General features: G+C 52.1%; 1 protein-coding gene across 3 annotated transcripts in view; it reads right to left on the bottom strand.

Moving 5' to 3' along the window:
- CREB3L1 (cAMP responsive element binding protein 3 like 1) overlaps positions 1-15,861 on the bottom strand; it is a 42,797-nt gene extending 26,936 nt beyond the window's left edge. For all 3 annotated transcript variants that reach the window (XM_042871031.1, XM_042871040.1, XM_042871022.1), the window contains exon 1: positions 15,730-15,861. In XM_042871031.1, the coding sequence (XP_042726965.1) occupies positions 15,730-15,837 (108 nt within the window). In that variant the 5' untranslated portion in view covers positions 15,838-15,861. The remainder of the gene's footprint in view (positions 1-15,729) is intronic.
- Between the last annotated feature and the right edge of the window lie 5,632 nt (positions 15,862-21,493).

Consider the following 21,493-nt stretch of genomic DNA (forward strand, 5'->3'; position numbering starts at 1 on the left):
GTCCCCGGTGCCTCGTGCAGTCCCGTCTCCTTGCGGAAACCTCCTTCCACCGAGCGGCTGTGCCAAGGGCCTGGATTTACAATTTCCAGCGCTAGGCGCCACAAGACCTAGGAGAGACGACGGAGGCTCAAGACACAATCGGAAGAAGGCGATGCGGGGAGCGGCGCCAGCACAAGGCGCTCCCCCAGGCCCCGAAGCGAGGGAGCGGCGGGGACGCGAGCGGCCGACGTCCTCCCGAGCCCCGGGCGCCCGCAGCCACCTCCCCGCCGCTCCGCTCCGCAACGGGAGCCCGGCGTCCGAGGGGGCGGCAGGTGCAGGGGGGCGAACCCCACGACCGCTTCGCCGGCGGTGAACGGCCGCCGCCGCACGCTTCCAACGGCCGGCGGCGGCGGCAGCTCATTGGCCGGCAGCGCCGAGGCGGCGGCCAATGGGTGGCGGCTGCCAGGAGCGGGCGGCGGCGAGGCGGGCGGGAGGAGTGCAGGGTTAGGACGGAGCGGCCCGCGGCCCGCCGCGATGCGCGGCGCCTCGCCTCGCCTCGCAGGGCGGCTCCGCCCCGCCCCGCCCCGCCCCGCCCCGCCTTGCCACTCCATCGTGAGGGGGTGCCCGCCGCTGGGCCGCCGGCCGAGCACCCCGGCAGCGATCGGAGGGGGGCGAAGGGGGGGAAGCGCAGCCCCGCGTCTTCCAGTCGCTGCCCCGCGAGGAGGCCCCGCTGGCGCCCGGAGCCGCCCCGAGGGGGAGATGTGCCCCGCGGCTCTGTCCGGCCCTGCCGGCCCCACGGCGGGAAGCAAGCGCTGGTTTGCCCGCTGCACGGGACTGCGCGGCCGGCGGAGACGGGAGCGGCTCTCCTCCCAGCAGCAGCGCCCTGGAGATATGAGGAATGCCTCTGCCTTCCAGCTCGCTTGCGCTGCGTGTACAGTACAAATGCTGCGAGCGGCCCAAATTTCCCTTGGCTTACAGCTCGCAGCCGGCTCGGGTGAAAAATAATTAGAGCAGGATTTAAACCACGCACAGAAGTGGCTACAACTCCCACAGGATGAGGCGTTTACATCAGCTGCTCCTAACTCTAACTTGGCAGAAGATGGGGTGCTATTTCTAGGAGTCTGTCAGGTAAATACGAAGTTGGGGTTTTTTGAGCCCTGAGACCCAAGGATAACTGCCTACTCCGCAACAGGCAGCCTGGATTTCAGAGCCACTGAGGTGGCAGGTGGGCAGCACTCAAACGGGGCTGTTCTTCACTGGAAGGCAATAGCCCTGGGCTCTGTTCCTCTTGGCTCCTTCTCCTTCCCAGAGAGACGCTGCTGAGAGAAAGAAACTGTGCTGTCATCTCTGCCCCGTTGCCTGATGGCCTGCAGCATTACCCGTTGGTGTTGAATGGGCTGCATCTGCTGAGTGTGCATGAGGCACCTAAACATACCCTACTGCACAGGGATGGGCCCATGCAGTCTTCCAGTTGCTGTAGTGTGGAGAGAAAGGGGTTTATGTGTACTTTATCTCGCTAGGTGTGAAAACACAATCCATCATCTTTGAGAAGGACCTGCTATACTACCCTGATCTTCCACCCAGATTTGCCCTTTGCAAAGCCCAAACACACACCCCTTCTCAGTGCCAGCAGAGCCAGAACACAACTGGGTTTTGGCAGCCAAGCTCATCGGCGTGCTGCACCCCTGCACTGCCTAGAAGTGCAGCTCAGACCCAGCTCTGCAAACCTAGAGCAAAATTATCATGAGAAAGCCCACACATTTTTAACTGTGTGTGACAGATCTGCCTGGACAGTGTAAGGAAAAAATCCTGTTGCACAAAAAAATAGCAAACAGAAAGCCAGAACATGCAAGAAGCAAGATAGGAAAAATACTGTGTGTAAGGCTATGCCACGCTATGTTAGGGTTCCACCTGGATTTCCTCCTGGTCACACAGGCACAGAGAGCATCGGCTCAAGTAAGCAGAGGTCCAGGAGGTCTGCACAGGAAGGGTGGAGCTGCTGAAGGACAGCAGGAGGAATCTGAGGTTCAGGAGAGCCCTAAAGCAATCACCTGGCTGTACTTGTTTGTGCCTCACATGGTTCTGACAGACAGGTACACATGGTGCAATTAAAGGCAGTGAGCAGGGCAAGTGTAAGAAAACGCTGCTTTGTGCAATTCCAAACTGTACTGCTGTGCTGAGGGGAAGATGAGGTCACAGCATCCCAAAAGACACAAAATACAGCACGAATGAACTATGCAATTAAAAATAAGTTGGAGAGGTACAACTGCTCAAGCCAATCACTTGTCAGGGGAATGGGGAAGTTTATTTTGTAACTGAAATTAACTTGAATAAACATCACTCCACCATTTCTTCCAATCTTCTTGGAAACTTCTGGCCCTGTCCAGTACTGGGTTGGAGCCACAATAGTCAGCAAATCTCTGCTCCTATGCTGTTCTTCACCCTTGTCTTATTATGGGCTTTTTTCTAAATCTTTAAGAAAGGAATCAAAGCAATGGGAAAAGGTGCCCTGAGAGACAGAGGAAATCTGCTTTGGGAGTTAGCTGGAGCAAGAGGAGGAAGAATTTGTATTATCTTTACAATCGGCTTCATTTGTCTCATTGAAACTGTTTCACTTGAATACTCAGAGAACAAAATCAGAGATAATTCACATTTTGTCCCTTGTCAGGTCCCAGTAGGACCATAAAGAAAAGCCTTGGAAAAGGAAGATAGCAGTACTCTGTTCAGGTCCAAGAGCTGATGCATGCAGCTAATACCAAACATTACTGGTGGCTTTCATTCCTCGGGTCTTTGTAAAGGACAATCATAGAGCAAGTAAGCCAGACCAGATGCTTTGTGAGAGTTGTTCATCCAAAATTTTTGACTGAGAGATTGAAAGCTGGGATCTTCAGTGGCAAAGCCGGGCAAGAGCTGGGTTTTGCAACCAGCACGTTGAGTGGGATCCCACCGGCTGCTGCAGTGTTTGCTGTCTCTGGGGATGTGATATGCGCAGGCATCCTGTAGCTGGAGGAGCTCTGTGTGAGCTGGGTTGAGACAGGGGACTCCTTGCTCTGTGTGCGAGCACATAGGAGACGTTCCTGCTTCTGGGCATCGGGACTGTTTTCAAAGCAATTCAGCTTGGAATGCAGATTTCTGACCTGCTGCCAATATTCCAGTGGAAAATCTGTGCCCTGGGTAGCAGATAGGAAATTAAACTTCAGCTTCAGTGCTGAAGGTATCATTTTCACCTCAGAGGTAGAGCAGCAGAAACAGGAATCTCCAGAGAACGGGGAAATCCTTCCTTCACCAGGAAGGGCAGTAACACCTCTCAGGCCACTCCTCACTACTGGGGCAGCCCGCATTAACAGTGTCCCTGATGACAATGTAGCATGGGGTCAGAGTCCTATGTTCCAAAGATGAGATTGGAGATCTGACCGACTAGAGACAATGCAGTTGCTTCAGCCATGGGATGAAAATCAAGGTTGAAGGAGAAGGGCAGCCATTGCCAGCCCTTTCCTAGCAGGACTTCTCCATGACAAGGCCTAGCAGCTGAGTTCTCTGTAGCTGGTGAAAAGAAGTAGAAACCTGAAGATGCCTGGGAGCAGAGCTCAGGTAGAGTCAGAAGTCTCTGGGAAGAAAAAGCACTATGCTCCTTTGAAGACAGTAAATCTATAGTGCCCTGAAAACCTGTCCAAAAGCTCTCATAATATGGGATCAGGTCAGGCACCTGCACTCCAGTCCTGAAGCGTGCAGAAACCTGTGGATTTGGGAATCTGTTCCCTGGACACACCTAGAGTGACACAAGGAGCTGATCAGAAAATTCACAGGTTTTATAGCCTGAAAGAAGCAGTCTGGTAATCAAGTGTGGGTCCTTACACAGATGAGCGCAGGAACTATACTCATACCTCCTGCTTCAAACTCATCATATGTAACTGAGCTTCATAGAAAGCAACATCTAGTCTAAGCCAAAAGGCTTCAGAGAAATCTACCTCCTAAAAAAAGCACAACTTAAAGCTAACTACATTCACTAAACAGATGAGTCACTCAAAACACTGACTCTATCTTAAGCATTCAGACAAATCGTTTTCTCAGGCTTTTTGCACTCAGGACTGGAGTGCAGATGAACAAGCCCTTACTACCAGAGGTCCTCCTGAAGCTACCAAGTCACTCCTTAATCTATAGAGTGTGATGCATATAGTCACCTTACTGGATTGTTCTGCAGGCAGCAGAAGCACCACTAGTCTCATTGCAAGCTGGGAGAATTTGGATACTCAGCGACAGCAGTTTGTAGCTGTATAAGTCCATGTTAGCAGCAGATTCAAAGATGAAACTGTCTTCCAGTATAATTGATTACCAGACTTTAATATAATCAAAGCAAAGGTGGAAGTGAGTGTTTCCTGTTGCAAACGAAGCTACAGCATTGCCAATGTGGCTTGTACTGCAAAGCAATAACAAAGGCTGTGAGAGAACCAAGATAAAATCTACGGTGGTTTGGTTTCAGATAAGGCCTTATAATGAATATATATAATCCGGGACCAGAAGCAACAATAGGCTCTTAGTATCCATGTGCAACAATATTCTATGTGCAACTGTATGGGAACTGTGGAGTCACCTGAGACAAGGACTGAGTCAGCCCTGGAAGCACAGGTGAAGGCAATTCAGCTGTGTGACCAGAAGGGGTGGAGCCTGGCTGCACCTCTCCTACACCTCATTTAAGGGCTGACTGCCACTGCAGGGAGATCTCTGGTTGGAGATTCCTCCTTTTGGAGTTTTCTACTGCCAGCCTAGGATGCAGGTAAGCATTTCATTTTCGATTGTCTCTTTCCACCATGATAAACCTGTAAAATACCATCTTAACTATGCCACTCTTCTAACTGTACATTTGTTAATTACACAGCAACAAAAAAGAAAATGCTTCAGTGGAATCTTACCCTTCTGTCCCTTAATTCTGGTGTCAAGAGACTTTCCCTAAGCATGCAGTTCTCTGTATCTCTGAAATCCTCCATAAGTGCCTGGCACGTATCCCATCACAGACACACCCAGCCCCTACTCCTGTCTTGATAATCACAGTGCCAGACTTCATACAACCTTCTTCCCTTATGCTCTTCCCTCACCTTCCTCATATCTCCTCTCTCTGAAAGGGTGCAAACATCTGGATTGCCTTTTTATTGTGTGATAAATCTCACCCTGCATCTTGGGTTCATTTTCTGAAAGTTTTGAATGGTGTTTTGGAAATGCTGTTGGACAATAGGAGCTCTTTGAACTCTGGCCAGCTGGATGGGGCTCCTTGTATTGCAGCTGACATGCAGGCTTTGGCGGCCTTTCTCAACTCTTTCCTCTTTTCTTCACAGCATTTGAATTGTCCCCAAACTTTATTTTTGGAGAGGGCAGTTCATTTTTGAATCTTTTCATCATTATATTATTATTAATTACGGTTATAACTATTTTGCTTTCTGCTGGCATTCCTGGGTGGATCTCTCCTCTCCTCTCTCTTAATGTCTTGGGTAAGACTACCTTGGCTGCAACTAGCTCAAGCAGTGACTCAGAATCCCTGGCCTGCTCCCAGGAGAGATGCAAGAGTTTTTGCCAGTTGGTTTATAAAGAGGCCATCGTTTTCCTCAGCTACTCTCTCACTCAGCACAGCTGAGTTGGGTGGAAAAGCTCAGTGCTGCGGTTCCAGTGAGTCCATCCCAGCCCATGGCTGTCCCTGGGGCGTGACAGAGCAGAGCCCTGCTCCCTCCAGATGCAACCAGGGCAGCTTCTGAGACAGGCAGTGGGATTCTCCATCGAATGGAGTTCTGTCCCACGGGGTCACTGCACTCAGCTTCTCCATCCCCAAGGCCCTGGAGAAACAAAGCTAAGTAAGGCATGTGGGCAGGATGAGGCATCATGAGGGAGGGAATACTGTCTGCAATTGTCAGCTATTACCTAATGGCTTGTCATGCAGCTACCCACATCTCTTGAGTCAGAGCCGGGAACAGCATTCTCTGACCAGGTCTCTTGCATAGCTAGGTTTGAGGTTTCCTGGCAGCATGGGTGCACGGTAAATAGAGAAGTCTCACCTTCACCCTCTGCATATCATTGCCCTTTCCTGCCATGCAGGAGTAGGGGGTTACTCTGTTTGTGAAGGCAGAGGGGAGGAACTGACATCACCTGTTGCTTTTTGCTCCCACGAAGCAAAGGGAAGAATAAGCCTTGGGTCAAATAAAATTATTCTTCCCTCCCCTCCCCCCCCCATTCCACTGCAAGACCAAGCAGACCAGGGAAAACCAGCAAGCAGCTGGAGGGGGTGGTCTGAAAGCCTCCCTCTCCCTGCCGTTGCTGAAGGCTGAGACAAATTCTGGGCTGAGCTGCAACTGAAGAACAAAGCTGCACCCCAAGAACAAAGGCAGGGGTGTCCCCTTCTCTCCAGCTGTGGCATAGTGTGAAGCACAGCTGGATCCCTCTGCAGGGCTGTCTGTCTCCAGCTGACAGGCTGGCTGGGATTGGCCTCTGCACTACACCAGCCGGGTGGCATCACTCTTTCAGCTGGAGGAATGAAAACTGCCTGAGATGCTCTTGAGGGTTGGCCAGGAAAAGTCCACAAATAGCAACAGGAAATCAAAATGCCCGCTCCAGACTTGCACCCGATTTGAGGCCATCCAGAGCAAGGAGAATAATCAAATGCTGGGTGATGGAGATTACATCATGCTGTGGATAAACCTGCCAGCCCATCCAGCTGGGGCCATGCCAACAGGCCCAGATGGCTGAGGAATGCTAACTGCATAGCTACCTCTCTCTTGTCTTTGCTTTTTCTTTCCTCTCTCTTTCCCTATTCTTCCATCCCTCCTGGCCTCTTTCCTCTTCCCTTTCCCAGGATAAGTAAATAAATGCTCTGGCAACTCTACGGAATCCAATTTCACTGAATGTCAGAAAGGCATCCGAGTCCAGAGGATGGGCATTACTCAGGACGTGGTCTCTGTACCCACAGATACCTGGGCTGCTGGGCAACCTTCCCATGCTCCCCTGGAGCGTGACACACACAGGAACACTGAGCAATGAGCTTTGCTGCTGTTCTACTACTGCATGTCCCAGCTGCATGCAGCTGCTACTGACTGCACTGATGGGGGCAGCTGTCACAGCTGCTAGCTGCCACCCTGCTACTAATTAGTGACAAAAAAGCCAGTGCTGCACCCTCTGCTCTGTCCCCAGAGCTGACCAGGCCAGTGTCTCCTCCTCCTCTGTCTACCGGTGTGATAAAAACAGGGCTAGAAGACATGTGAGGAAAGAATTAAAGGTGTGCTCTTTGTCTGAAAAGGCCTGCGGGCCACTTGCTCATTATTTAATGCTAATCCAGTGGTTGGGCTGCTGCCAAGTATCTTTGACAAATCCTGAAGAGCAGGAGAGGTGTCAGAGAACAGGAAAGTGACCTTTCACATCGCTCTTCTGAGTGAATGGTGGTGATCCCAGCTTTAGGCAGCTCAGGCAGACTTAGTGTTGGGAAAAGGAGAAAGGAAAAGCACAGAACTGTGCACTGACCAGCAGGAGAGACAGAGAGGGACTGCCATGGGTCTTCAGTGCCCTGCTGGTGGACTGATAAAGCCATAGCACTCTGATGCTCTCGTTTGGTAACCTCCTTAGAAACCACCCACCTACTGGGAGTCTGGGGACTCAACATATTCCTGACAAGCTGCATCAGCCCCAGGGGGAAGTGGGGCTTTGCAGCTGAGCCAGGATCTAGTTGTTCAGTAGAGGATAAGCTGTGAGTACAGCCCGTTCACTGAATGTATAAAGCACAAACTGTTTGGTTTTCAACATGGCCCAAAGAGGCCATGCCAGTAACAGCATGGGCCAAGTACTTCAGTTTAATCCTGATGCTGACTAACTTAGTCATTCACACTGACACAGAAAGATTACTCTGGATTAACCTGAAGTATCTGAGGTCAAAATCAGCCATGCACAGTCCATAGGGGAAATGAAAAGGAAAAGGGTGAAGGACAGCTGGGAGTTGCCAACCTGAAAATATTGCAAATACCACTAGCTGCAAACTAACTCACAGGGACTGACTGGGGAAGCAAAGCAATAGCTCCCACAGACCTATCCTGGCCAGTATCTGCTAGCAGCTTCCCGTCACAGTCCAGCTTGTCGTTAATTTGTGTCACCCGCTGATGGCACTGCACTGTGCTAGCAGGAATAAGGATGTGTTTTACTTTCTAAGCAGCAGAAGCTACATTGCAACAAATAACACCCTAAAGATCATGTGCAAAGCAACTGGCAGAGCTGGGACTAACTCTCCCATTCCTGACAACCTCGTGTCCCAGTCACTGCACCATTATCCGCAAGTTTAAAAAAAAAAAAACAAACCAAGAGCAAACCCAGCATCATTCGATTGGCAATTCGCTATTTGTGGCTCAGCAGCACCTCATCAACTCACAGTCTGCACATTTGCTTGGAAAGAAGAGCCAGATTTCCAGCACTCCTGGGCAGAGAGCTCTCAGATCGAGAGACTGAAAAGGCTTTGAAAGAAACCTTCCATCAACAGCCTTAACAAATGTCAGCGCTAGCTTCCTCCTCCCCAGGCTGCCTGGCTTGCAGCCGTTCCCCAGGACAGCAGCAGGCTCAGCCAAAAGCACCTGCCTATCTCTTTCCTTCAGCTGCTACCAACCAATGGTATTTACCTGGCATTAAGCTATCCTGGCATCAGTTAACAAGTTCACAAGGCAGAGCCCCGCACTGTGATAGAGACGTGTCCTCGGGCAGTAGTGCTCCCACCTGGACTTGGCACCCTGAGAAGAAGTTGGTGTCCCTGTGACAGCAGGGCAGGGAAGTACAGCATGAGGAAATTCCTCTGGGCACTGGGTTGAGGAAGCTCACCTGCAGGGGGGATGCAGACGATCCAAGCACCAGTGCCCATAGCACACGTTGCATCCAGCTCCCTCCTGTGTAACATATTTGGTAGCTGGCCCAAACCGTATTTCTCCTCCAACTTGGGCTGCCAGATTTTTCCCTGGGGAGACCTGATATTCTTGTTGCATGGGAACTCCTGACACAGCTAGCTGATTGAACATGTTACTTTGTAGCTATTCCGGGAAAACTGATAAGGGAGTTTGGAGCAGGCTTCGCTAACTTGGGTCAGCCTGGCCAGCCTAAACAAACATTTTCCCCGATCAAGACAAAGTCACAGTGTCACGAAGCCAAAAGCAACTCTGCTGAGGTAGTCAAGGGTGAGTTTCCTGTGAAACAGGCTGAATGGCGATCGCAATGAATTACCTCATGTAAAGCATCACCTTAGATCCCTGAAGACACTACTAAAGCCAGCGCTGGTTTAAATTACATACTAGCTTCGGTGAGAATAGCCATGCACATTGCTTCCATCCTGACCAAAGAATTTCTGCAGTCCTAGAAAGCGAGAAGATGAAATAGGATGTGCAACAGAAAGGAAGGTGTGAAAGAGTTTGTGGATATGTGCAGTTACAGCCTTCAGGAGACCTTGTTCTGGCTGAACAACATGACAAGATTCATGTCAAGCAGCTAGCACTTGGATACTGACCAGAGCAGCTCCAAAGGCAGATAGTCCTGGAGAGATTTAAGAAAAAGGAATAACAGGAGAGATGCAGAGATACAGAAGAGAAGGTGGATGAAGGAGCCAAAAAGGGATGGGTTAGAGGAGAAGGGCTGGGGTGTTCAAGTATGCTGAGGGGACTTCAGAAAAGGAAAACCTTAAAAAATGTGACCCTTCAGGAAATCAGAAGAAAGAATTGTTTTCTTGAGCAGCTGAGAGTCAGACAGGTGTAAGCATTGCACAGCTGATGCGGGCAGATAAAGCTTGCCTCTCAGCACGCTACCTGCAGCTCCCTGCTGCTCCAGCCTTGCCTTTGGCTCTTCACACACTTCCCACTGCTTCTGCTCTGAGGAGCAATGCAAACCTGCAGATACCAACCCAAGGAAACAGGGAGCTACTCACAGCTCAAGCTGGGCTCCAAAGGGAGGAAAGAGGAAGGGAAGAGCTCCTCACAAGCACCCATTGCCAAGCTGCTGGCCATTTCTTAGATGAGCTGTAACGGTACACTTCACCGCTCAGTTCTATCCATTCCCCTCTAACTGCAGCAAGGAGATCACCAAACGACTTCTGTGTCCTATTAGGTTTGCTGCAGTGCACTGTTTGCAAGAGGGCAAAGGGCATGATAACTTCAGCAGGTTGACTCATCCCTTCCCTAACATGAGCAGCACAAGTCTGTCTCGGGAATCACATCTTCATACCAAGCACAATCCTATCCCTGTGGCTATGAGAAGAGAGCCTATCATGTGGCCACCACAGAGACAGCTTCAGTGAGTGGAATGTTTCCATTACCTTCCTTTAACACTGATAATTTGCTAAAATAAGTACTATACTAAATGCTAACTAAATGCTACAGTCTTAAAACTTAAAGGGAAGTGCTGGGAAAAAAACAGTGAGCCCAGGGCTGGGACTTCCTCTGAAGAAACAGTGGAGAACACTGGAGAGGTGTCAACTGGCCATATTTTGAGTAGTGGGACTGCATTGGTGGCTATGAAGTCACTCTTTCCAATACTGCCTTTTAAGGAGCTGCTTCAGTAAACTTCTTTCCTCTTATGTGGCCACAAGCCTGGCCCCTCTTCTCTTTGCTGTGCTCTTGAAGAGTGATAGAAGGCAGGCATCACTGAGAGATGTGCTCAGTCACCCCAGTTAAATCCAGCCATGCTTAGACACCTGTGCTTGTTCCAGAAGGAGGTCCAATGAGCCAGAAAATCATCTCAGAGGCTTTCTAGAGTCTGGTCCCTACAGACTGAGTCTTGATTTCCTCGTCTCCAGAAGTGGAATCTAAATGACTGCCTAACACCTGTGGGACTAGGATCACCAGAGGGACATGGATGGAGCTGTGACTGGCTCAGCACCTCCCAGCTGGTGTCACTGACACCATCCCTAAGCAGAAGCACAGTAGGAATAAATATGCTCCCACCCCCTGCCAACATTTCCTTTGTTTGCTCTACTCTACTTCTCCAAAGCCCTTTCTGCTTTTCCCCACCAGGATGACAGCTCTGTCCTCATGGATTAACCCTGCTGTGGATACATGCCTCCTGCATTCCAGCTCCGAGTTAGGTCTCTCCTAGCTCTGGCCTAGCTGCTCAGTTAAAGGATTCTCCCACTTTGGCAGAGATGAATGTTCTGGTCTGTGGATCCCCAGTGTGTGCTGCCAGCTGTTTATCTGTCCTACAGATAAACATGTTTTCTTCTGGAAGAGTATCTCAAATGTCTCTCAGTTTCTTTCTGGCATGGAAGGACACGCAGGTGATTCCCCCAGTCTCTGTGGAGGAAGTATTCACCTGGTCTTCCAAAGGAAGTTCAAACCCATTACCCTCTTTGTGGACATACATTTCCAGGTGATGACTGCAGTGATGATGCTGCAGGTTCAGATGCCTGTGAATGGTTGTGTCCAGTTGTGGTTTCACCCTGCCACGCGTACTCCTGCAGATGCAAGTCCAACTGTGTGACAGTGAGGAGCAGCATGGGCATGAAGTGGGGGAACTGTGAGACAGATCCAAAGAAACTAATGAAATGAGGAAAATCTGGGAATGATTACTTTGAGATTCATTTCCATCGGGCCAGGTCTGATAGCCCCGCCAGGCCTCTCTGTATCTGCGCTCCAGATCCCACAGGAAACTCTGACCAGCATGTTCCAAGCAAAACTTAAAGAAAAAAGTCCTGCCTTGCCCAGTACTTGGCTTGTCGGCCAAATCTTGACCAAATCTTACCGCAGGGAACAGAGGGCCAACATGCATTCTGCATGTGTTCCTATGCAGAACTGCATCAGTCCCAGAGGCCCAGCCTCTGTTACAGCAAGGTCCTTCACTAGCATCAGGAAGGAGTGAGAGATGGATGACCACATCTGCTGAGCTCTCCGTCCTCGCTTTGTGCTGAGGTGGTGGGAGGGAGCTCGCACAGCATGAAACTCACTCAGGCCAAAGATCAGTCCAACACTAAGCACCACTTAAGTGCTATTTAAGTGCCTGTAGCAGGCATAAGAGGAACAGAAGAGTCTTCGCAAGAGTGACGGTCATCCCTGGTGAACAGCCTGGGTTTATTTCCAAATTATGCTCCGCTTTTGAGCTGCACAGCACTGCTCTCATCCTGCTCACTCCCTACAGTCCTGCTGCTTCCCTCCTTTCTGTGGGCTGTGACAATACTGCAGAAAAGAGTAGACAGTAGGCACAAAACACAGTGTGTGCTCAAGGAGCAACCCAGAGGGACAAGTGGCTCTTCTCCCAGCAGGTATGCCTGTCAGCTTGCCCAGCAACCTCAGATCACACAACAAAGGAGCATGTTACTGTGCATTCCCCAGAGCAGCTGGGTGAATGCTACTGAGACAGCCTGAATTGCCATTTTGCAACTTCTAACAGTTGAGACCTCAACTAACATGTATGTGATATTTTTGCCTTGATGCCTGTCTTTCAGAAAGAGACACAGAATACACTTTGAAAAGCACAGTGTCAAAATGGAGCTCTGTTTACATGAACATCCAATGTCCAAAGTCATCTTTGAGGGTATCTTTCATACCACAAAACACAGTGACATAAGGAATAAACAAACCTGCTGGGGTACTAGTTTAAAAGAAATGCCTCCCATTCTGCTGGTTTATTCTGGCTTCATTGTGCCACCAGTGTCCCAAACCCACTAGAACACAGTGGTGGATTTGACTCAAAAGATAACCTTTTGAAGAGTTTCACAACCCTGGTAAGAGCTGAAACAGTACGAGCTCTGTGAGTGTGGCCATAAGACCATAAATGAATGGATGGGTCCCAGCAGGAACAACCAGAAATGCTGGACTGGACAGGGGATGGGCAGGTGGAATTGATAAGCAAACAGTGTGTGACAGATGAGCCTCATTTATGGCAGGTCCTGTCTGGTGGAAAAAGATGAATAAAGTTCTTTCAGTTCAAGAGCAGGAGGCAGCCTCTTGAGCAAGCAGAGGCTGATAGTGTAGGCAGTCATTGTATGTGAGTCTGGTTAGCTAGATAAAGTAAAAAAAAAAGCATTTCTTGTCCTTTGGAGATGTCCCCTCCACGTATAAAGCAGACACCACTCACCTTAGGATTTTCCAAACCAAACCATCACATAATCACAGCCTCATGCAGGTTGGGAGGGAGCTCAGGACAATTCTAATTGAACCCCTCCTCGGGACGGGGCCAACACTTAATGTAGAGCGGGTTGCTTTGACCAGACAGGTCTTGGAAACCTCCAGGGCTGGAGATTCCACCACACCTCTGGGCAGCCTCTTCCTCTCCTGTGTCCTCACAGTGATAAATTGTTTCCTTATACTCAGTCTAAACCTTCCCTGTTCTGATTTACGAGCGCTGCCATGCACTTATGTAAAGAGCCTGGCTCCACCTTCTCAGCACGCTCCTCACAGGGCAGGCAGGCTGCTGCTGGGTCCCTGCATCCCCACATCCGTGCCTCAGCTCCCCTCCGTCCCTACTGTTGCACTCCTGCATTAGCTAGCAGCCCCCTATGCACTCTGCTGGCCCAGGGCCACCCAGGACTCCCAGCACTTCTTCCCTCCTCTCAGCCAGTGAATGCCAACTAACCGTCCCAGCACAGGAGCCGTTCCGTCCCAGGAGCAGCAGTCAGCATTACTTTGCTGCATGTCCTGAAGTTCCCACTGAGCCATCCCTACAACCTGCCTGGGCTCCTCTGCATGCCAGCCCCCTCAGTTCAGACTTTGTTCCCTGCTTCAAGCACACAGAATTCTTTGAGGACACATCTACTAAGGACAGAGGTACTGTCCTTACTCCTTCCTTTCTTCTGTCCTTACTACAGTCACAACTTCAGATGAACAACGCAGAGAACCGTTTCTAAAGAAATGAGGTGATTTATAAGAGCGCAACGGCTCGACAAAAGCGAGTCGTTCAGGGCCACGTAATCCATGTGCCAAGGAGCACAGCCTCTGCACTGAGCATCATTGATCCTTTCTGCTTCTGTTCTGAATAGAAGGAATCATCCCAGAAGAAGTCTCACACAGGCATTTTATGGCCAAAATTCCTGGCTCTTCTAAGAAAAATACTTGCTGAACAATATCTGGAAAAGTTTGCCCATCTATGAAGCAAAGGCACTGGCAACTCTGCGAGCTATTGTGCACGGTGATGCACTGCACAGTTCTGTGTGAAAAGAACTCAGCACATCTCCAGCTCCTGGGAGGTTTGTTGGACTTAGCAGGAAAATGTCAGTGTATTCCTCCCTCCCGTGCTGTCATGCAGCAGGGGAACAAAGAGGCCGATGCACTATGTTCTGGTGCACGTATCAGCTACAGATTCAGTAGGTGGGAAGCAGCTACAGAATCTCCTCTGCTTATCTGGGAAGGGAAGGAATCTGCTGGACTCTCTCACTCCAGCAGAAGTTAGTGGTGCTGGCAGCAGGGGAGAAATCCACGCAGCGTTCCTTTTTCTAACTGCAAGCTGAGGACAGCAAGAGCAGAGCTGCCACACTGGTCGCTGCCTGTCCGTGGTCACAGCACACGGAAGCACACTGTCCTGGCAGGTGGCACCAGATGGCACTCTTACACAAAGGCTTCTTTTTCTCATGCTCTGTTTGCAGGCAAAAGTTGTGTTTGAACTACAAGGAGGTACCATCTATACAGGTAAGGGTTTTCCTGCCTTCTGCTTGCAGCCTGTGTTGCACAGAGGTCAAAGGACTGGTGCCAAGACTGAGTATTATCACGGAGATAAGAGAATAAGCAGTCCTAGTACAAAGCACTCTAGGTTCAGAACAGCTGCACCCACAAGGGGTGCACAGCACACAGGGGAAGCACGAAGCTCTGACCCACTCGGAACAGACAGGGCCTTGCACGGCTCCACTGCTGCCGCTCCCAGGCACAGCACTGCCTTGCAGTAGGAGCTGGTGAGGCCCCTGGGAGACAGGGCTGCCTGCGTAATCTCTTTCCCAGACTCAATGTGTCTCCACACCCCAGTGTGCTGCACTTCACATCTATGCAAATTCTGCATCTCCACTTTCTTCTCCACGTCAGAATCAGAGCAAAAGGCTTTGGCTATCTTCTGTGCAGCAGAGCAGAAGTTACCCAAGGGCTACAACCTTCCCCTTCCCACCTCCTGCAGCGGTGCTGTGGTGCTGGCATCCCCCATCGGGATGTCCTCGGGGATGCTCAGAGCTGTGCGGGAACAAGGAAGGATGCTCCCCATCTCACACCGACCACCACTGGAGCACTGGGGCCCCTCCTCTCCTGCCCCAGGATAGAGGGGCAGCAGATTTACATCAAGAGCTCACCGGAACAGCACAGCTCCCATCTCTCGGCAGGGCAGCGAGGGAGGGAGCTGTGGGGTTCGGGGCTCGCAGGGCTCCTCGGGGAGGCCGGGCAGCTTCCTCAGAGGTGAACAATGCCTCTTTGGTTCCTTGGGACTGGCAGCAGCTCTTTTTCCTAAGTCACTCTTCCTCTCGCTCTGCTCTCTAAAGCAAACCGTCCCAGCCCCAACGCCGGGACGGAGACGCTTTGTCTCCCCGGCGCTTCTCTGCCCAAGAAGTTGGGAGCAGCCGGGAGGGAGGACCCCGCGTCCCGTTGCCCCGCCGTGCTCCAGCACTGCCCGATCCGAGCACCCCCGGCCGCGCTCCATCCGCCCCGCCCCGCACGTTTCTCCCGGAGGCCTGAGCGCGCCGTCAGGGCAAATAAGGCGGAAAAAAAGGAAAGCCGACCGAGAGCAGAGGGCTGGCAGCGGGCTCTCGGGGCGGGCACCCCGGGCTGGCCGCCGCCGGGCAGCGCCCCTTACCACATTGCTGAGGAAATCCGCCTCGCTGAAGTCGCCCAGGTCGAGGAAGCCGGGGCCGGCGGCGGGGAAGAGCCGCTCGGCGGCGAAGGGCTCCAGGATACTGTCCATGGTGCCCGCGGCACGGGGCTCCGCCGCTCCCCGGCCGGGCTCACAGCGGCGGCACGGTCCCGCCGCCCAATGGCCGGCGGTCCATGGATGGGGCGGCGGGGCCGGGTGGGAGCGGGCCGCCCGCGGGCAGGGGAGCGCCGGGGAGCGCCGCGCCGGTGCCCGCTCGGGGCAGCTGTCAGTGCCCCGCTGCGCTGGGGCCGGGCGGGCAGCGCCGGCGGCCGGCAGCGGCACGCCCCCGCCCCGTGCTGGGGAACCGCGGGCGGGACTTGGCGGGCCCACACCCCTTAAGGCAGCGCGGCGGCGGCGGCGGGCAGCGCTCCCCTTCCTTCGCTCCGGGCGGAGCCGCGCAGAGGGGTCCGAGAGCCCCTGAGGGCGGCGCGGTGCCCCACGTGGGTCCGGCTGTGCCGGCCGTTCGGTAACTAAGGAGCTGGGCACCGGTAAGGAGCTTCGGGAGGATTATGCGGCTTCGGATAAATGGGATTGTGCATCCCCATCCTCTGATCCTTACTCCAACCAGCACTCGGAAAACCACTTAGAATGATCGTGCAGAAGAAGCCTCGATGTGTCGTTGATCTGCCCCTGCGTCCGTGGCTCCATTCGATGGTCCCACTGCATCTTGGCTGTGGGTGGGTGGAGGAAGAAGTCAGGCAGCAGTGCTGTGCTGCTGGTAGAGACCCGTTGGCAAAGGCCTCGGCACAGACACTCTGGCCTGGCCAGCCCCGGTGTTCCCCACACACAGCCATCACGGGCTCTGTGTCCCCGTGCGTCCCAGCACAGCCCTAGGCACACCTTGGCTGCTCTTCATAGCACTGGCCGCACGCTGCTCCCGCACACAAAGGCCTTTATGCTTGCGTGCACAATGGGCTCTTTCAGTTGCATTTACTTTTACCTTATGTTTCAGTCAAGTGTGAAGAGCCTCTGGGTGAAAGGGGTCAAAGACATAAATTCAGCCAGGATGGGGTTGTGCTGCTCTTCCCACGGCACATATTCTTACGTATATGAAGGAGGAATGGTATTTGGAAACCATCTACACAGAATGGACACTGGGAACTCTCCCACGAGGGCCAATTGCTGCAGATGTTCTGGCTTTGAGGGGGACGCTCCCACCTCCTGTCCTGAGCTGAACATGGATATCACCTCTGTCACCATTATGTCTCAACTGAGCACACATGGGAAGGCTCTCCTTAAATGCCAGAGGGATCAGGCCGCTGCAGTCTAAGGACAAGTGCACGCACCAGCATCTTTGGGGCATTCAGGCAGGTGCAGGATGACCACCATCATCTCTTCATTCCCATATTGTGGGGAAAAGTAGTAGCAGGCTTGCTCCTCAGCAAAAAAACTTCAGGTCAATTCACAGGAACCCCCTGGGGTTCCCCTGATGAGGTGCTGGGATGCAGCAATGCATCCCTTGTCTGAGCACCCTTTATGAGCACATCTTGTAGCTGCCTCTTGCCCATAGGTGGGGCTGATCCAGAGGCAGCCCAGGGTAGAGATGGCACCTGGCAGTGGCTCAGGCTCCTTTTCAGCCCAATTTGCCTCTGATTTTATACTTAGATTAGTTGCAATCTGATTGCAGCAGGAAACTGAAGCAGCAGCTGGGTGTGCTTTGACAGATAGAGTCTCAAACCAACAGCAGATAAGCTTTCCTGGCTGCAAGGCATTTGGTGCGGCAGATGCACGTGGATGACCAAGATGGCCTTATCACTGCTGATAAGAAAATGATCAACCCTAAGTTGATCCTAAGTTTTAGGAACCCAAGTTCCTAAAACAAAATCATCCACTCCCCTGTGCTCCTTGCCTTGCCGCGACCCGGGCATTGCACTGCCTGCAAAGCCAAAGCTGCAAAGCTTTCTCCAGAGCGAGCCAGGAGGTTTCACAAATTCACAGATGAGTGTTTCTTGAGGAATGTGGGGTAAACTGTGTATGTCAGTGGTTTTCGCTTTGCTGCATGCATAGAGCTTTGCTACAGGAGGGGTTCTGGCTGGTGTCTTCACACAGAGTGCATGGTGAGGACAGGATCAGGACCTGATCACATCCAGGATGAGGCAGAGCAATAATAGGCAGCCCTGCAGGACACAGAAGCTACAGACCCAGTACTCAGGCTGTGATTTCTTCATTTAGTTTCTGTGGGAACAATTTAAGACCTGTGAAAAAGTGATGGCACGAAGTGGACTCTGGAAAAATCACCTTCTAGCAAGAGGCAACAGTTGAGGAAGGACTCATGGATGCTGGAGCTGCCCCTTGCCCTCCATCCCACAGCCCCTCCTCAGCCAGGAGATCAAGCTCTATTTGGGTTCCCTTCCAGCAGTGGATCCCAGTACTGCATCCTGCAGCTGCTCCTAGCCCTAGCCAGGTACCCACACACTGCTGCTGCTGCTGCTGCTGGGAATCACACCCAGCGCAGCCATCTGCAGCAGGGAACGGGTGTCTGTGACCCTGTTGTGGGGAAGTGCAGGGGAAGATGAAGAGCTTACTAATTGTGTTTGCATACGGTAGGGATACATGAATGCTGTGGTTTCTGTGAGCACCCTGGCGCTATGCAGGGAATGACAGGGATGCTACAGAGCTTGGTGCTGTAGTTATCCTTCCTGGGGTGGACTTGAGGCCCTTGGAGAGATCCCAGCCTATCTGAGCCAGCAGTAGCAGGTGGGGACTGGAAGTTCAGGGCCTGGGAACAGGCAACAGGAGGCATTTGGGGCACGTGAATGGCTGTGGGTGCTCACACCGTGGCACAGGACAGAACAGGACAGGCCCCAGTAGCAGCAGGCTGTGCTGGGAGCAAGGACAGCATCTCCACCCTGCCAGGGGTTAACAGTGAGCTCCGGATCCGGGAGCAGCCCACGGAGGAGAAAAGCACAACCCAGTAATTCAGGCACATCTCACTCCAGTTCAAATGACATTGTTTCAGTCCTGTCTGCCTCGCCCCTCAGTGGTAATTACAGACTTTCACAAATGGAGAATGAGGGACACGGCGGAGGAAGCCTTCATTACAGGCTTATCTCCCAGAGCAAAAGTGCGCCTGGCGTAATGTCTGGGGCACACTGCCAGGGTCGACCACCAAAGCAAAACGCTTCAATTTAGCACAAAAATAAAAGGGAGAGAAGTGTTAAGTGATTTGGGAAGATCAGAACCTCACAGAACTGGCTGCCAGGCTTGGGGAGAGCTCTGGAGGAGCTGGCAAGCTGCCCTGGTCTGAAGCGCTGTGGTTTACATCTTTTCCTTCCTTCCCTCCTTTCTTCCTCCCATCCTCCTCAGGCAAGCTTCATGGCCACTGGTGGTGGCACAAGGGTGCGCAGGAGGAGCGGGTCCCAGCAGGGAACCCAGAGCCTGCTCCTGCTGTGGAGATGGCACCTCGTTTCCACAGGACCCGGGGCTTGCATCAGGAAGGTCCTTCAGGCTGCAAGGCACTGTCCCCACACGGCTAACGGCAGGATGAGAGGGAGAGGAGACGGAAAGCCTTCAGTCTGATTGCTGTTAGGATGCTTCTGGGGATCGAATTTTAATTGTTCCTTCCCGCTGGGTGAGCGAGCACAGGAAGAGATTTACCTCCTGGCCTTTCCACTTGGGCATGTTGACATTTCCAGGCGGCAGTTTTCTCTGATGGAGCGCTTTGACGTCAGGTGGGCTGATTACAGCCTGCGGTGCCTCTGACTCATTTGGCGACGGCCTGCGTGGGGGACCTGGAACGTGCCTCTCTCTCTCTATCGCTTGTTACGGTCGGCTTTAAATAAATAAAGCCGAGCTCGGCTCACAACTTCGGGGAGACGCTGTGCTGCTCAGCCTGAAGCACTCATTGCCATGGCAACAGATGCAGAAATGTCGCTACGCAGCCAGCTCCCCTGCCCCGCTCCTGCCTGCCCTGAAGGGCCCAAACAGGAGCAGAGTGTGCCTGCGGGCAGCCACGCAGGGGAGAGCCTCCTCAGGGGGTCGGGAGTCCACTGCCCACATCTCCGGTGTCTCCAGGAACGGGAGATTCAGGGTTGGATGGCAGATAGGGATAACAGCATTCCCAGATCTGTTTCCTTCTCCAGGCGCTGTGGGACATCCAGGGTATTTCCTATTGCAGTGTCCTGGGATGCTGGGAATGTGGGAGATCCTCACCTTCCCTGTGGGAGATCCTCACCTTCCCTGCACTCTCCTTGGGTGACTTCTGGTGGTGGCAGAGGACAGGCTGGAAGCACTCTCTGGCCACGATGCAGGCACAAGAAACCACTGCTCGCTGGTTTCAACCCTCTTATTTTTAGACCACCCTCAGAGCCTGAGCCACAGATGACAGATTTCACTTTGGGGGCACACTTCAGGGAAGCATTCAGCCCCCACATTGAGGTACGGTCACACCAGCGTTTCAGCTTCCAGCTGGCAAAGCAGCAATGGCAGAGGGAGCAGTCAGTGGCAGGTCGAAGCAGCAAAGGCTCACATCCTGCTGGAGCATTCAGAAGGGGCAGAATACACCTCAAGCCAAACATCCCATCTCCTAACATAGATCAGTAGGACCAGAGAACATTTGTTATGTTAATGTTATGTTACGTTATGTGCAGGTTTAATGCTTCTCCGGCTGGGGTGCTGAGTTTGTTTGCTGCCACAGATGGTTTGAAAGTAACCTCACCTCCTGCAGTTGCTGCACCGTGTCACATCGGGGAAGTTAAAAACATGAGAAGGGTTGGAGCATGCAAAAGATTTTTATGACTGCAAAGATTGAACCACATTTCCATGACAAATCACTGAAATTTGAGCAATCTAATTTACAACACAAATTCCTTTCTTTTGTGCGTCTTTCCCAACTCAAATTCAAGTCAGAGACTCCCTGGGTTCTGCTGCAGCTCTCATCTAGCAAAACTGTGGGTGTAAGATGAAAAAACAATTGCATGAGGTCTCCACGGCTGGTCCGTGATGACTCCAAACCCTAAATTGTTCATCCCTAGAGCATGGTTTACGACTGCAACAGATTCTGGAGGAGCCGTGTAACCAGTACTTAAATAAAGGGGAAGCAGCAAGCCCTCCTGCAGTAGTGGTATTTGTTCTGGGAAGGGCTGACCCATGGTGGCCACAGCAAGAAGGTAGTGAAACCCACTGTCTCCTCCTAGAAACAGAATTGAAGGTCACAAAGTAAAGACCCCTGCAGCCACTGCTGGCCTCCGATTAAAAATAAACCCCTTTCATGGCCAGACAGTGGTTTGGGAAGGGGAAATGCTGAATGGCAGTGAAAACTTAGAGAATTTTTTGGCTAAGTGTCCTGCAAGGCAAGCACAAGTGGCATTGATTCGGGTACAGCTCTACACCCCTGGCCATTGGCATGCAACATACAGGTGTGCTCCCTCCTTTTATATTTAACTTTTTCACAGTAAAACAAGCCTGATTTTCATGGTACATTTATCTGAGAGCAAATGTGAGAGCAACTCAGTCCCTGGAATTACAGAGAAGAGAAGCTGCCTAGTTTTCTATCTGTGCCACCCCCGGATCCAGGAAAATCACAGACCTCTGTGGGCTTCTGCTGCTTTGCCCCCCCTTATGATTAATATTGTCAGTTCCAGGTAATGGGAGCTGCCACTGTCTTGCCAGAATGACAAACCTACCTGCATTGCCCCCTCAGGGGCAGCACACGGCACAGCCAGGCACTTAGGAGGCCCGTTTCTGCCCTTACATGGCACCAGAGGAC

This window comes from Lagopus leucura, unplaced genomic scaffold, assembly GCF_019238085.1.
Source record: "Lagopus leucura isolate 7727_CA_CO unplaced genomic scaffold, USGS_WTPT01 Super-Scaffold_1, whole genome shotgun sequence".
Lineage (NCBI taxonomy): Eukaryota > Metazoa > Chordata > Aves > Galliformes > Phasianidae > Lagopus > Lagopus leucura.